This window comes from Lepidochelys kempii, chromosome 12, assembly GCF_965140285.1.
Source record: "Lepidochelys kempii isolate rLepKem1 chromosome 12, rLepKem1.hap1, whole genome shotgun sequence".
In the NCBI taxonomy this organism is placed as follows: domain Eukaryota; kingdom Metazoa; phylum Chordata; order Testudines; family Cheloniidae; genus Lepidochelys; species Lepidochelys kempii.
The window spans coordinates 36,089,067-36,104,660 of record NC_136391.1 but is presented as its reverse complement, the minus strand read 5'-3'; the positions used below and the strand labels follow the sequence as shown (position 1 = coordinate 36,104,660).

The following is a 15,594-nucleotide window of genomic DNA, read 5'->3' as shown; positions in this document are numbered from 1 at the left end:
TTGCATACTATACTTCTTACACTTCCAAAGTCCTTCAGTTGTAATAGATTATGCATACTTAAAACTATTACCCCGAAGCAACAGTGCAGTTCTAACCAGTTTTTGACTGTCTTTTCAGATTACATCAGATACAACCATGTACATCTTAGAAGCCTGAAGGAAGGGCATGATGTCAGAATAACACACACAGCATTTGTTAGGTATGTTGGGTTTTGTATTATGCTGAAACTTTAACCTAGGCTATGTTTGTCTTTAATACAGTTGTTAAACATAAACAAAATACAGTAACTTGAAAATGAAAGGGTCTAAAGCTAAAGTAGTTAAAATATTAAAAGAATCAATCTCTAAAGCTCTCATTTGTCTTGAAATACAATGGGCTGGGTGAACCCTTGGTTGGGAATTTTTTTTGTATGTTTTTGTTTGATGTTTTTATGCTGCTAAAGCCTTGCTCCAGCTGAAAGATATTTATGGATGACTTCTCATTTCTGAGTCAACATGCCCATTTACAAGCCCTTTGAGTTTTACTGAGTTTTGCTACTTTAATTTGTGTGCAACAGGTTCCAAAAGCTGTTGCATCTCTACGCCATTATTTATGGGTAAACTTCCTGACATAATGCATTATGTCATTATCCTGTTGCTGTCTTATAAAGTTTGTTTTGCCTTCAGTTCTTTGTGCCATGTTGAGGTTCAACCCCAAGTCTGAAAGCTTTGCTCCCTGCAAATTACGTGTTACTTCCTTGTAATATATTCCTTTGTAAAGATGCTTGAAAGATGTATTTCCGTAAGTAATCCTTGTGTATAGTCTTTTCTTGCTTTCCCGGGAAGTCATTTTTGTTTTCTTAACTTAAATTCCAGTTGTCAGTCATATAGTCTATTTAAAACTTCATATTACAGCTACAAAAGAGAGGCAAAAGCTTGATCCTGAGCAGCAATTTAGAATCCTAAATTCCTAGTGATGCTAGTGGGCATACGTGCATGGGGCTGCAGTATTAACTGTACAAAAATTAACAACATTTGTTTTTAATCTGGTAACTCAAAGGTGAAATCATTCGGAATTGTTTAGGGTAGCAGCCATGTTAATCTGTATCCACAAAAAGAACAGGAGTACTTGTGGCACCTTAGAGACTAACAAATTTATTAGAGCATAAGCTTTCGTGGGCTACAGACCACTTCATTGGATGCATTGGAATTGTCACTGAATATTAAACACTAGAAAGAAATACACCTTTCCTAATCAGGTTAATTTAAGCATGAATTATATTGGAGAAATAAAGTTTGTTTTCCCAAGACATTTTCTAGACTGCAACTGTCTTTACTGTTTGTAACTAGGAGCATTGTTAATGTATTACATTCAAATGAGAGAGGACTTTTGTACAAAAAAGAATTTACTTGACCAATAGCTTCATGATTTACTGTTGCTATGATTTAAGAACACTTTACTTTGATGGAATAAATTTAATTTAGCTACTCTAAATCATAGTTACAATATGTTAATAGTGTCTGTCCTGGGAATGAGTAAGTCTTTGATTTAGCAATCCGACACTAGAGTCAGAGGGAGGGAGTAGATGGAACATTTTTAATTAGGACAGCTAAGAATTAGTAATAAAGACTAGAAAAATGGTGAAAAGTATATGAAAGATGCATATATTTGTGTAACTTTGTTTGACAGCTATCACAAGTGTGAATCCCTCAGAAATTAATTGGTAAATGTAGGCATTGTAGATTATAATTTTGGATTAACAAAGCAGTACATATACTCAAGGTTTTGAGGTATGACCTAAAATACCATAAATCCCAGTAGTCATATGGAGTCTACCATTAGCACAGAAAAAATACTGGAGACATCTGCTCAGCTGTCACCAATCAATATAGTGCTTTCAAGTTTCTCTCAGATATGCCCTTTACTAGTACAGAATCAATAGCAATTTTAGGACTGAGTGTACTTCTAGGATTGCATGCTATTCTTGGAACTTTGTGTTCAGACTGTAATCTGTCTCCTGTTTGTTGATAAAACTTTGATTCTACCATTTCACACTGCTAGTTATAGGTGGCTGGAAAAAATTCTGTTTTACAAGAACGTTCAAGTTTTTGAACTTCGTTTTCATTCCACATTGGAATGAAAACAAAACCTTTGGAATGTTTTCACAAAACAGAGCTGTATCAAAACATCCCTTTTCAGATTGAAATGGTCAGGTTTTTGATATTTCTCTCCAGAAAGTCCACGCTGGACCTGAGAAACCATCCTGTCAAATTTCACTGGCAATATGATGACTCAGCAGGTTCATGGGAGACAACAGCTGTAGTTCAGTATGGCAAAGCCCCCATTAGTCAGGACTGAAAAGCAGTAGGCCCCATTTTAATGCAAGGAGAAAAATGATGTTTGGCAAGTCAACAAGACAAAAATATAGCCCATATAAAAACCTCATATTTACCATTAGGGCTGTGATGCAACCAACAACTCTGAGGAAATGAATGTTGGTTTGATATCCATTTTTGTCTCATGGTGTGAAAATATTCTAGTCTACTAAGTACTGTTTTGAAAGACAAAAATAGGTAATGTGAATAGCAGGGAGTACATCTGTCTGCAAGATTAAATTGCTACTTAGAAAATTGCTGAGCATAATTCATACAGGGGTTTTATTTGCCTATAGCTGTTTGTGTGACGAGCAGCCCTTGGCCTTCCTGCTAATTTACCATGTGAACTGATCGGAATTACTGCTTCATGGCCTATAGCAGTTTTTTCTGGGAAACACCATTTATTCTGTGTAAGACTACATCATCCCCTCCACTGTTTTTCTTCCTTTTTTACTAAGACAGCTGCTAAGAATTTTTTACACCGTAGAGTCATACCGGTTTAACTAAATTAGTGCAGCATCGTGCCTTTAGTTATACCGGTGCCATGTGCATGTAGACAAGCTACAAGTCTGAAGCTGTTCCTGTTCCTATGTCGACAGTGATGCCTAAAGTATTGTCATCAGATGAAAACATTGCGGTCCTTCACATTCTGGAGTAGCCCATGCTCCCTTTATAAATGATTTACCAGCACAGACTTAATCATTAGCCACTTTAAACTAAGAGCCCTTCCAGGGCACAAGCTAGAGCACTCGAAATAGCTTACCTGAACTAGGAAAAAGCATTAAATGATTTGAGGAGACTTTACAGGTCACTTCATTTTATTTTATTTCCCCTGGAATAACATTAAGCATGCATGGAATTTCAATACTGCAGTCTCCTCTCCTGTTTCAGAAGTTAGGTGTATTTCAAGGCATCAAGAAGGAAGCAATAAACACACCTGTTGTTTGACTGCTTATGGTAGATGATTATTCATTCTTAATGCTAACATTTCATAAAACATCAGGAAATAAATGAGTATTACGATTTGTTGTAGAGTATCACAGTTTTTACTTTCTGGAATTGTGTAGCTGTGCGCCTTGTTTTATTTAATCCTCTGAACAAGCAACGAAAACCTTTTGGGTTCTAAGTTGTTACCCTCTGCTTAATAGATTGGCCTTTTCTGCAGAGTCTGCAGTTACTTTGTTATGACTAGAAAAAGTACTTAAAGTGGTTTGCAGTTTTGATTTTAAGTACGACACAAAATAGCAGGAAAATTTTCTTTCCTTTGCTCCAAAGCAGGAGAATCTGATTACACCTGCTCAAGCCATGAAGTTTCACTTATGTTTCTGCAAGTTAACTATTGTCACTGTTGGAAAGGAATGTGAAACTGCCCAGACAAGCATAGTGTTTCTGGTATCCGAGCAAAAATTCATAGGAATTACCATTCTGGGTCAGAACAATGGTCTATTTAATCCACTATACTATCTCAGACAGCGGTCATGTTTCAGAGGAAGATATGAGGAAACCCTAAAGTGGGAGATTTTGGAATTATCTGCTTATAGAGGAAGGTTCTTTCTAATCACCTTGGTTGATCAGGTTTATACCCTGAAGCATGAGGATTTATGTCCCTTCCAGGTTTTGCGGGTTTTAATCCATAGTAATGTGCCACTGTATATGAACATGGGCGAGTTCATACTTCTTTAAGCTTTTCTCTGTTGTGGTGTAAAGGCAGCAAAAAAGACAATGCATCTCTCCCCAACCCTTTTCTCGCTATTTGTACTGGACGGGTGGCAGAAATCTCTTCATATTTAAAACGCTTCTGAAAAATATGGATTAAAGATTCCTCCTCAACTCAAACTTGCAGTGGTTCCAGAAAAATTAAATTAAAATCAATATACTTCCCCTCCTTTTAAAGTAATTGGTCAAATAAGGGAATTGGTATTTAAATTACTGATATTTTTAAATGGGGGGGAAATGCCTCAAAGAAAACCAGCCTCACGATTTTACACACACAACTAGATTTTGCCACCAGAAGGTATGACAAATTTGTACATAAATCTCCAGTCTGCGTACAGAAACGCCTCACTTAACGTCATTTCGTTGTTACGTTGCTGATCAATTAGGGAACATGCGCCTTTAAAGTTGTGCTTTGTCCAGTGCTTGCAGGAAGAGCAGCCCGTTGCAGTGAGCTGGTGGGTGGTTGGAACCAGGGTGGACGGAACCAGGATGGACGGGCAGCCCCCCTACCAGCTCTCCGCTCTCAGTTCCCTGTGCAGCAGCTGCTCAGCAGGCTATCAGTTGCCGGCAGTTCAGCTGTCCCTTCCCCCACTGCCATGTGCTGCCTCTGCCTTGGAGCTGCTCCCCAAGACTCCTGCTTGCTGTGTGGGAGGGAGGGGAAGAAGGGGGGGCTAATGTCAGGGTGTCCCCCTTGCTCCTGCACCCCGCTTACCTCATCTTCCATAGAGCAGGGGGGACACATGGACCAATGAAGGGAGCTGCTGCCTTAGGCAGCAGGTGCAGCTGCGGTCTGGTCTCAGCTTGCTGATCTAATTAACAAGGCAGTGTACTTCTGACCCCACTCTTCATACTTAAAGTGGAAATGCACATCTCTGTCTCTCAGGGTGTGTGTCTGTCTGCCCTCCCTCCTTTCCTGTTGCTTTGTAGAGTGTGAGAGTTAAACCTTGAGGGGTCAGCCAATTGGTAGTTCATCGTTTAGCAGTAAGACATTCCCTGGGAAAATCCCACCCTCTGACTCCTCAGCCAAGTTTCACGATCATCATCACTGTGTACCAGTATTAAATTGTTTGTTTAAAACTTACACTGTGTTTGTATATATAGTCTTTTGCCTGGTGAAAAAAATTTCCATGGAACCTAACCCCCTCATTTACATTAAGTCTTATGGAGAAATTGGATTCGCTTAATATCGTTTTGCTTAAAGTCACATTTTTCAGGAACGTAACTACAGCGTTAAGTGAGGAGTTCCTTTATTTTCCTTAATTTTCCATGCACTGTGTATTTTGTTTTTAAATAGATTATATGGTTTTAATCTTGGGCCAGTCTACTAAAATCGGCTTGTCCTCTTACCGTCCTTGTAGCATCCAGAATTGTAAATCACAGGTAGAACTAACGTTAGTCAAGTGAAAGATTATCCAAAAGGAATATTAAAGCTTCTTTTTATATTCATGCAAATTAGAAAACTCCTCCCTGAATTTTTTCTCTTTAGTAATGTGTGTATTACACACACACACAAGTGGCTCATACTGATTATATAAATCTCCTTATTCTTTTGTAAACTTTTTAAATAACTGATTGCATATACCAGAAGTGTATATATTCTGTCATCAGTACTGACTGTGCATGAGGAGAGATGAAACTTGCAAAATTACAGATGTCTTGCAATCAGAGTAAATATTTTTAGAAATAAGTTTTCAATAAACAACTTACAAAATTGCAGCTAAGGAGTTTTAAATGAGTGTCTTCAATTACTTACAGAAACAATCCAGCTTGAAACAGTCATAGAATGTGAATTCTCAATCGCTTGTTTTGCTTATCATGTCATAAAAATAAAAGTTGACCTCTATTTTTCATGGAATATTTGTGCATAAACATAGTCTCACCATCTTTCTTCAGGGCAAGTCTGGAAAACCATGCAGTCATCGGGGCACAGATTCCGTGACATTGAGCACCATCCCCTCCTTGCTGAAAATGACAGCTATGATTCTTCTTCATCGGAAGCCGATATGGCAGACAGGGTTTGGTTCATCCGTGATGGCTGTGGCATGGTCTGTGCTGTCATGACGTGGTTTCTGGTTGTGTATGCAGACTTCGTAGTGACTTTTGTCATGTTGCTGCCTTCCAAAGACTTTTGGTACTCTGTGATCAATGGTGTTCTTTTTAACTGTTTGGCAGTGCTAGCTCTCTCGTCTCACCTGAGAACTATGCTAACTGATCCTGTAAGTATATGATTATTACTTGAAATTGGGTCATTCTCTCATGTTTAGTCAGTTGCAGAGAATAAGGTGAGCAACTGTGAATTCTCTTTTATAGATAGGTAGGGTCTATCTCCTGCTACTAGGATAATTCTTTTTGTTGCAAATCTTGAAATTGATTGAAGCAGAGGTTGGTCTCAATCTCCAGTCTTTTTTTCTTTTATGGTATCATAAACAAGCCTTGAACTGAGTGAAAAACAAAGCAGAAACAGTTGAAAATTCAAGGGAAAGGAAGACAAATGGGAAGTGTAGGGTCACTTGTTAAATATTTACTATTCAAGTCCATTATAGAAGATCATTAAAATGCCTATTTTGTTTTGTAACTTCGTTTTGTTTCCTAGTTATATTATCAAATCTAGATAACTTTGTAAAAGTTGTTTGATTCCAGGTGGTGTGGTAAGAAAATCTTCTGCTTTTAATGAATAGAAAAGTTAAGGTTTTCAAAAGTATTTATGGCAGTCTTCAAAATCTGACTCATCGTTAAGACTTGTTGGTATAAACTGATAGGCAGTAACACTTACCAGAGTTTGTTGATCTGACAGTTAAAATGTGGAGTAAGTTGATCAATGTAGGGAGGAAACTTAGATAGGACTAGGGCTCACTTGGCATTATGGATATTTTTCTCTCAATAAATCTGAGTTTAAAATGTTATGAATATTTTTATGTTGTTGAATAAGTTAATGAGATCAACAGATTAAATTATTAGTGTTCTAATAAGACTCAATGTAGCTTCACCTAGTTTTTAATAGGAAACAAACATTTGGAAAAATTAGCCATCACCTCCTGGAAATCTGTAAAAAGTATAATTCAGTTAAACTAAAAGCTTTCATCACAGTATGACTACTTAAAGTCAAGCTTCTTACAACTTTAAAATATATAGTTTGTATACAGAGTACATACAAAAATCTAAAATTACTTTGGAAATCTTGGTATGAAAACTAAATTAAGCAGTTACATCTTCACTATCTTTAAATGGTTTTGATGTAGTTAAGTGGCATTTACAGGTAAATAAGGCTGTTCCTTGCTACCGAAAATGTTTCTGCAAGGTAAAAATTACAAATTGCCACAGTTTTACTGCTACACAAAATTTGAATTAATATATGCAAATACATTTTAGAATACATTTCTGTCAACGCTCATAGTAATAGCTTATGGCAGCCTAAATGGTGTATTTTCAACTATTGCTATAACAATGTACCTATTTCCAGATTAATAGCAGTTTTGCTTATAACTAGTTGTCTAAAATTATATTCTTCAATTTCTGGGTTAACTCTTTTGTGGTGGAACTGGTGGCAAGTTAGCGTTTAGTATAAAATGTCATCCTTAGAAATAGTAGTGAACATCTTGCTATAAAAGCCTTGACACTGACATCTTAAAGGTGCCTCAGCTCTAGATTGAAGCCTATGGGATTTGCAGTGTCGTGGGAAAATCTCACTGCTTAAATACTGGAGTGGACCACTTCATCCAGAAATGTTAAATTGAGATTATAATGATCCTCGCCAGTCCAGGTCTTTGCAGCTTTTTATCAGTCATTATAGCAAGTATTCACTGCTCAGTTTTAAAACACACTTAATTTCCAAAGTTCTGTTAGTAAGCAAGCCCAGTCTACATAAAATTAAAGTTTTGAATTGGTATTGTAAACTGGATTGGATTGGATTTGTTACAGTTCATATACAAAAAGAGAGTATTTATTGGGCGGGGGTAGGACACACCTATCCAAGAAGTGATTTTGGCAATTCATTAAAGCATGCTAGTGCCTGAGTAGTTCTGAGCCCCCACCCAGTGATGAAAAATTCTTTCTTGAAGCCAATGAGATGCATTTAAACAAAGCCTTCTTGAAGAACGAGTTAGTGTGTTTATGGGTGTGTTAAGCACTGATTATTAAAAATACCTAAGACTTTGAGAGCCAAGATATTGTTTATAGACTAGGTATGTCTTAATCTGTTTCACTTAATGTACTTGCCATATTCCCCCCCCCCCCCCCAAAAAAAAAAAAAGCTGTGTAGTAGAAACTGTTGACTGTTAAATAGGAGTAAAGGAAAATTAGAATAAAGTCTCTCTCAAAATTCATAAGAAGTATAAAGTTACATTTGAAGACAAATAGATTTTATTACCTTATAACCATGAGAATTTAATCAAAAGTAAACGGGCTACAGTTTGAGATTATAAAAGTCATAATCTCTCCAATGTTTGTAACTGGAATCAAGTATCATTGTTTTTATTTGTGATTACTCGTTAATTCGGCAAAATGGCAAAGACATGAGATCAAGTACATTTTGATAGTTATGCTTATGAATGAATGAAATCAGTGGAAAAGAGGCAGAAGGTGTTTTTTTTTTCTTCTTACAAATTTGGATCCCTCTAGAACTAACTAAATCATCTCTTAGGTTTTGGTCTTCAGTGTAATGTTACTTCCATTTTGCCTAACTTGAATGAGAATGGTCACGCTCATAAACAATGTTTGCGCAGCAGAGAGTTGTGGAGTCCTCTCTGCATTACTAGCTCCAGCATCAACATGCCCCCTGATGGGCCAGTTAGCTCAAGTGTACCGAATCACTTAACTCAAGCTAGAGCTTTTTGTATGCAACAGGAGGCTGGTTAGGAGCAACAGTAAGGGCTGGTCTTTACTACGGGGACGGGAGATCAGTGCTGCTGCAATCAATGCAGCACGGGTCGATTTAGTGGATCTAATGAAGACCCACTAAATTGACAGCAGAGCACTCTCCAGTCAACCCCGGTACACCACCTCTCCGAGAAGAGTAAGGTAAGTCGACCAGAGAGCCCCTACCATCAATGCAGCACAGTGAAGACATCAGGGTAAGTCGACCTAAGCTACGTCGACTCCATTCACATAGCTGGAGTAGTATAACATAAGTCGACTTACCCCAGTAGTGAAGGCAAGCGCTGTGTAATACCTTGAGTTAATACTGCAGCGAAGAGGAGCCATAGAATGTGAAACACTGGGGCGTGGACATGGGTTGACAAAACATTCTGCTTCAGTGGAAATTACCTCCTAGCAAACAGGAGGGAAATACCCATTCCTGTGTTAAAATCTGGCAGAGCTCAGTCTTCTCTCCAGAAGAGCTTCCTTAAATCATTTAAGTAACCTGGTCTTTTTGCTAGATTGTGTAAATGAGAATCACAAACATTGCAAAGTCTGACAATAACTCCAGGCTCCAAATACAACTACTCTTTTCCTGATACTTCTCCACCATCACCCAGAAAATCAGCCTTGCATTACAGTGTTCTGAGTGTAAAAAAAGAAACAAACAAAAAAACAGGCAGCACATTCCCCATTTTAGAAAACTGGGCGGAGGGGATCCTAAGTGAATTTTTACCATGCAACACCTTTGCCCTTGTAACAGACACTCCCCACTTCCTTCATATAAACCTTTTGATTTCATTCTAGCAGTTTGACTAAACCCTTAAAGGCAAGACAATCCAAAGCAAAAGCTTTCAGACTGTTCTTGGTTCACTCTGGGCCTCTTAGGGCATGGCTACACTTGCAGATGTAGAGAGCTTTGAATTAAACCAGCCTTCGAAGAGCACAGTAGGGAAAGCGCTGCAGTCTGTTCACACTGACAGCTTCAAGCGCACTGGCGTGGCCTCATTTGCAGCATTGGGAGCAGTGCATTATGAGCTGCTATCCCAGCATGCAAGTGACTGCAACGTGCTTTTCAAATGGGGGGTGGGGTGGAGTGTGACAGGGAGTGTGTTGTGTGTATTTGGGGGGAGAGAGAATGGGTTTTTGGGGGGCTGAGAACATGTCAGCATGCTGTCTTGTAAGTTCAGACAGCAGCAGACCCCTTCCCCGCCCACCCACCCCCCGCCTGTTTCCCCCTCTCACACACAGCATTCCACACTAATGGTTGCTTTGTCTCAGAGCAGATAAGCAGCCCGCTGTCAAAAATGGAGCTTTGAAAGGGCATTTCCGCATTCCTACAGAGATTCAAAAACAATGAGAAGAGTGACCACTTAAGGCGATTATGGGACGTTTCCAGAGGCTGATCAGAGTGCAGTAATGCAACACCTCGTTCACGCTGACACCCGGGCGTTTCAGCCAAGGCGCAACAAGTGTTAATCTTCACACAGAGGCAGAGTACCAGGAGCGCTCTGGCTGTGGAGTCAGAGCGCTCTACGTGCCTTGCCAGTGTGGACGGGTAGTGAGCTAGGGCGTCCAGGGCTGCATTAATGCGCTCTAACTCACAAGTGTAGCCCAAGCCCTTAGTAACATCAATAGCTGATTGCCCTAGCTTTTGGGCCTCAGAATAGTTAACCTACTTTATGTACCTGAAAGGAGGCATGTCCCTTTCCTGATTTGCTCACTTACAAGAAATCTTTTCAACTTTAAGCAAAGATGCTGACTGCCGTTTTGACATTTGTAGGGAAAGATCATGGATTCTATTCACGTTTGTGGTAGTTCATTTGAAACTGAACTGGCACTAATGGGTCGTGGTGTCTCTGGAAGACGCTGAGTGTAGTTTCCTATCGGAGGAAAATAATGTCTGTACGCTAAAATGGGCTTAGTGTGAAAAACATTTTATATTCAATACACTCCATGTTAATGTTGACTAGTCAAACCTGTTCAAATCTGCAGTTAAAAAGGTGACTTTAAAAAGCGGTATCTTTCCTAATTTAAGATGATTTCTTCTCTCCCTCCATTTTAAATATTTAGGGGGCTGTACCAAAAGGAAATGCCACTAAAGAATACATGGAGAGTTTGCAGCTGAAACCTGGGGAAGTGATCTACAAATGTCCAAAATGCTGTAGTATCAAACCAGAACGTGCACATCATTGCAGGTATACCATTATTTTCTTTAAAGTGAACCTTCATGAAGGTACTTGAAAATAAAATTCTAAAAAGAGTATAAAGTAACTAATGAACATGGTCTGCAGGTTCCTTACTTTGATTTAATGAAAGTTTTGCAGACTTTGTACTACAGAACTGTGTGTATATTTGTCTATCAAATAGATCTAAAACCTTGAGGTGAGGCAGGGAAGAAAGGAATAAGCCTAAAAGTTTTAAAGGATTTCATTGCTATTCGGTAAATTTTGTTGTAGAGCAGAAAGTGTTTCCTCTTATCATTTACTCCTTTAGCTAAAAATTTAAAAAAAAAACAAAACAAACTTGAATCTTTTATATACTGGTCTTACTTTGTTCCGGTTACAAGAGTCATTTTAAATTAAGAAATTCATTACAAGTACATTTGAAATGGTCACCTCAGTGTGTGCTCTTCCTGAAAGTTCTGAAGAGGTCTGTTCAAAATGACACATTCCTGAGCATGTAGATTGACTATTTGGTTGTTTTTTTTTCCCCTAAGCAGCATGCATAAACAAGTTTGTTAAACCAATTAAATATTCTTCAGTTCATTGGAGACTGTTCTGAGTTATGAAAGATGTGATTATCATAATCTTGGATTAGGATGTTGATAAAGTATAGTAAAAAGTATAGTAAATCTATCTTCTTTAAATCCACTCTGTTCCTGTTAGCTTGAAGGCATTTTAGATGCACCCGTAATGTTCAACCACTAGAAAGATGAACTTACATATGTCTGTCTCTATGTAGCTAAGTGACTTGTAAATATTTGTATACTGTGTATGCATGTTTATATACACAGAGTTACATGTGTGTAATGTTTGAGTAGTAGCTGTGTTAGTTTGTATCCGCAAAAAAACCGAGGAGTACTTGTGGCACCTTAGAGACTAACAGATGTTTTTAATAGCACCTCTCTAACACATATCCAGCTCTGTAATATATTGACAGTTTCTGCTCACCTAAAGGATGAGAATGGACTTTTGTTGGAACTCTAAAATGCAAATCATTATGGAAATGACTGTAAAAAAAATCTGCAGTTGATATAAATTGTCTGTTTTGTCACTCTAGTTGTGGCAAGGTTATGGTTGAGAAGTCACTTCCATTATAAAGTGTCTGTCTTGGAGCTCAAATCTTGTTCTTATCTTAGATGTGAATTTTGGTTTTGTATGTGGAGTGGGGAGGAAAAGTTCCATGTAAATATGTAATCATTGTTAAATTATCTACCCGCAAGAGGGGGAGAGTCTATTCAGTTGAGACTTCATACGTATTCTTTATACACAGTATTCCAATGCCTTTTTGTTTTTAAACCTAACAAGGACTTGGCCTGTAAGGAATGGTGCTTGTGAGGATCAGAGCCTTTGATGATTTCAATTTTAAGTGTTTTCTTTAAGCAATATGATTGTATTATTTTCATAAGATTGCAATTTTACTTTCCTGCACTTTGGCAAGCTCAGGTCAGATGTTACAGATAGACACAGGCATTGTCTAGTCATGAGACAGTAGTACAGGAGCCAAGAAGTGCATCTCCTAGCCTCGTTCCTGGAAATCTGTCACCCAAGTTCCTCTGTAACTGGCTCTTTATTTGACTTAATCTCTGCCTTAGCCTATCTATTAAATAGATTGTAATGGTAAAGCACTTTTTAGACCTTCAATTGAAAGGTAATGATTCGGTCAGTATTCGTGACTACTTTGGTGTCTCAAGGAGCAAGAGTTGAGTCTTTTTTTTTCATCCAGAAAATGTTATGGAAATGCTATGATAGCATTAAGATTGAAAATTTAATTGCACAGATCAGGAAAGCAACTTTCACAGCATCCATAGCTTGGGGTGGATATGTATGTGTAGGTTAACACTATATAAGAATGGAAAATGCTCTTGTTAAAAAGGCCAAGCAATCTATCTTTTGGGAATCATAACTGAGATTATAATCACATAATAGAGAAAAGTTTCTAAAATTGCATTATTTTTCTAAATTCAAGTCTTTTATTGAGTGTTACTTTGGTTGCTTCTTTGGGATGGTTTTAAAACCATCCCATCAAACATCCATTGTTTTTATTAATCTGTCTGAATATGTTTATTCATAATACACCAGAACTATTCATTTATTACTGTTGAAGTTGAAGGGATTTAATTTCTTTGCATATTCCACAAGAAAATCTGTAACTGTACAAGCTCACCTCATTAAATTAGGAAAATGAAAGAGATTTATTACTTAGATGGTCAGTTTGGGGAAAGACAGCAACAAATGTAGCAACTGTTTTATCTTGCATGTAGAATGTAGAGATTTTGATTGGATTCTTTTGCAATTAACTTTAAGAGAAATGTTGGTTGATAGCTCTTAGGTACTATATGGTCTAACAAAGAGACGTGGTGAGAGATTTCTTGGAACTGTTGCCAGAAATGTCCAACAGAACTCTGTCCACATATCTATTCAAGTGATACCATCATAGGACCTAATCACATCAGCCACGTTATCAGGGACTCATTCACCTGCACATCTACCAATGTGATATATGTCATCATGTGCCAACAATGCCCCTCTGCCATGTACATTGGCCAAACCGGATAATCTCTACGCAAAAGAATAAATGGACACAAATCTGACATCAGGAATCATAACTGAATGCATCCGATGAAGTGAGCTGTAGCTCACGAAAGCTTATGCTCAAATAAATTTGTTAGTCTCTAAGGTGCCACAAGTACTCCTTTTCTTTTTGTGGATACAGACTAACACGGCTGCCACTCTGAAACCATTCAAAAACCAGTTGGAGAACACTTCAACCTCTCTGGTCACTCAGTAACAGACCTAAAGGTGGCAATTTCACAACAGAAAAGCGTCAGACTCCAAAAAGAAACTGCTGAACTGGAATTAATTTGCAAACTAGATACCATTAACTTGGGCTTGAATAGAATGGCTGGGTCATTACACAAATTGAATCTATTTCACCATGTTAAGTATCCTCAAACCTTTTGTCAACTGTCTGAAATGGGCCATCTTGATTATCACTACAAAAGTATTTTTTCTCCTGCTGATAATAGCTCATCTTAATTAATTAGTCTCTTACAGTTGGTATGGCAACTTCCACCTTTTCGTGTTCTCTGTATGTGTATATATATCTTCTTACTGTATATTCCATTCCATGCATCCGATGACGTGAGCTGTAGCTCATGAAAGCTTATGCTCAAATAAATTAGTTAGTCTTTAAGGTGCCACAAGTACTCCTGTTCTTTTTTACCCCTCCCCTCCCCCCCAAAAAAGCAGATATAATTTGAAAGCATGCATTGAACAGCCTATTGGTACTAATCCAGCCGTGGATAAAGATGATACTACATCTGAATTTATGTTATATATCCTATGCTACTCCTGATTGAATCTTTTGTAATTTTAATGATATAGTTAGATTTTATTTCTGAGAAATGAGAGGGAATTGACATTTACAAATGAAGTTTAGACTGTTCTCTGAAGCATTTTGACGGTGCACACGTTCAGTATATTTGATGGAGCTGTGTGGGTAGTAAAACAGCTGTGAAAATTTCTGGAGACATTGAAAATCTCCCTTCTTGCAGATATTAGGTCAACTTTTCTATATTCCTAACCAGATTTACAGTTTGGATATCTGTACCATGAACTAGGTACTTTCTGCCAAATATTGCTTTTGGCTGTTCTTTTACCTTGAATCTGGAGAGGATTGAAGCTCTACTTATATGGTGTACTCATAGCTACATAGTTATTAAAAAAAATAAAAAATACACATGATTGGATGTACACACTTATCCTTTTTGGAGCATGTCGGTATTCATTTTAGTGGATATGAAACAAGTCTTTTGTATAAAGTAATTTACTCTCAGAAGTCTTGGCATAAATTTTTTTGAAAAAAACATTGCTCTAAATTGGTAAACCACAACAAACAAAACTAGTTAAGACCTTTGCTTTTTTCCCTTCAGCTTTCATTACATTCTGCTTATTAATTTTTGGCTCAGACACACTACATGTTCTTTCCTACAGTGAAATTTAAGATCCTTTTAAAAAAAAATATTAAATAAAAAGTGCCCATTTCTTTCTCTTCTCCCTCCTCCCTCCAAGTATTTGCAAGCGATGTATTCGAAAGATGGATCATCACTGCCCCTGGGTGAATAATTGTGTAGGAGAGAAAAACCAGAGATTTTTTGTGCTGTTTACGGTAAGTACAAATTACCAACAAATTGTTCTAAATATGAAAATTGACTATAGGTAACAATTTTTCACATACTTACCCCTGGATTAAATTGCTCGCTATTTAGCCATACCTTTATTCTTGGGGGAATTCTGTATCAAAAAATTAAAAATGTTGTGTACAATATTTTAAAATTCTGCATATTTTATTTTTCAAAATAACACAATATAATCAAGTTAGTTTGTTATTTTGCTAACAGGTATTTTGAAATGAATTAACAAGTATGTCTCTAACAATATAGAC

The 15,594-nt window shown here is 37.5% G+C and overlaps 1 protein-coding gene across 7 annotated transcripts in view; it reads left to right on the top strand.

The window, feature by feature from the left end:
* The window catches only part of ZDHHC7 (zDHHC palmitoyltransferase 7), a 57,954-nt gene that overhangs the window by 28,984 nt on the left and 13,376 nt on the right, over positions 1 to 15,594 (top strand). For all 7 annotated transcript variants that reach the window (XM_073308107.2, XM_073308101.2, XM_073308102.2 and 4 more), the window contains 4 exons: positions 119 to 200; positions 5,965 to 6,287; positions 10,999 to 11,123; positions 15,222 to 15,318. In XM_073308107.2, the coding sequence (XP_073164208.1) occupies positions 5,982 to 6,287; positions 10,999 to 11,123; positions 15,222 to 15,318 (528 nt within the window). In that variant the 5' untranslated portion in view covers positions 119 to 200; positions 5,965 to 5,981. The remainder of the gene's footprint in view (positions 1 to 118; positions 201 to 5,964; positions 6,288 to 10,998; positions 11,124 to 15,221; positions 15,319 to 15,594) is intronic.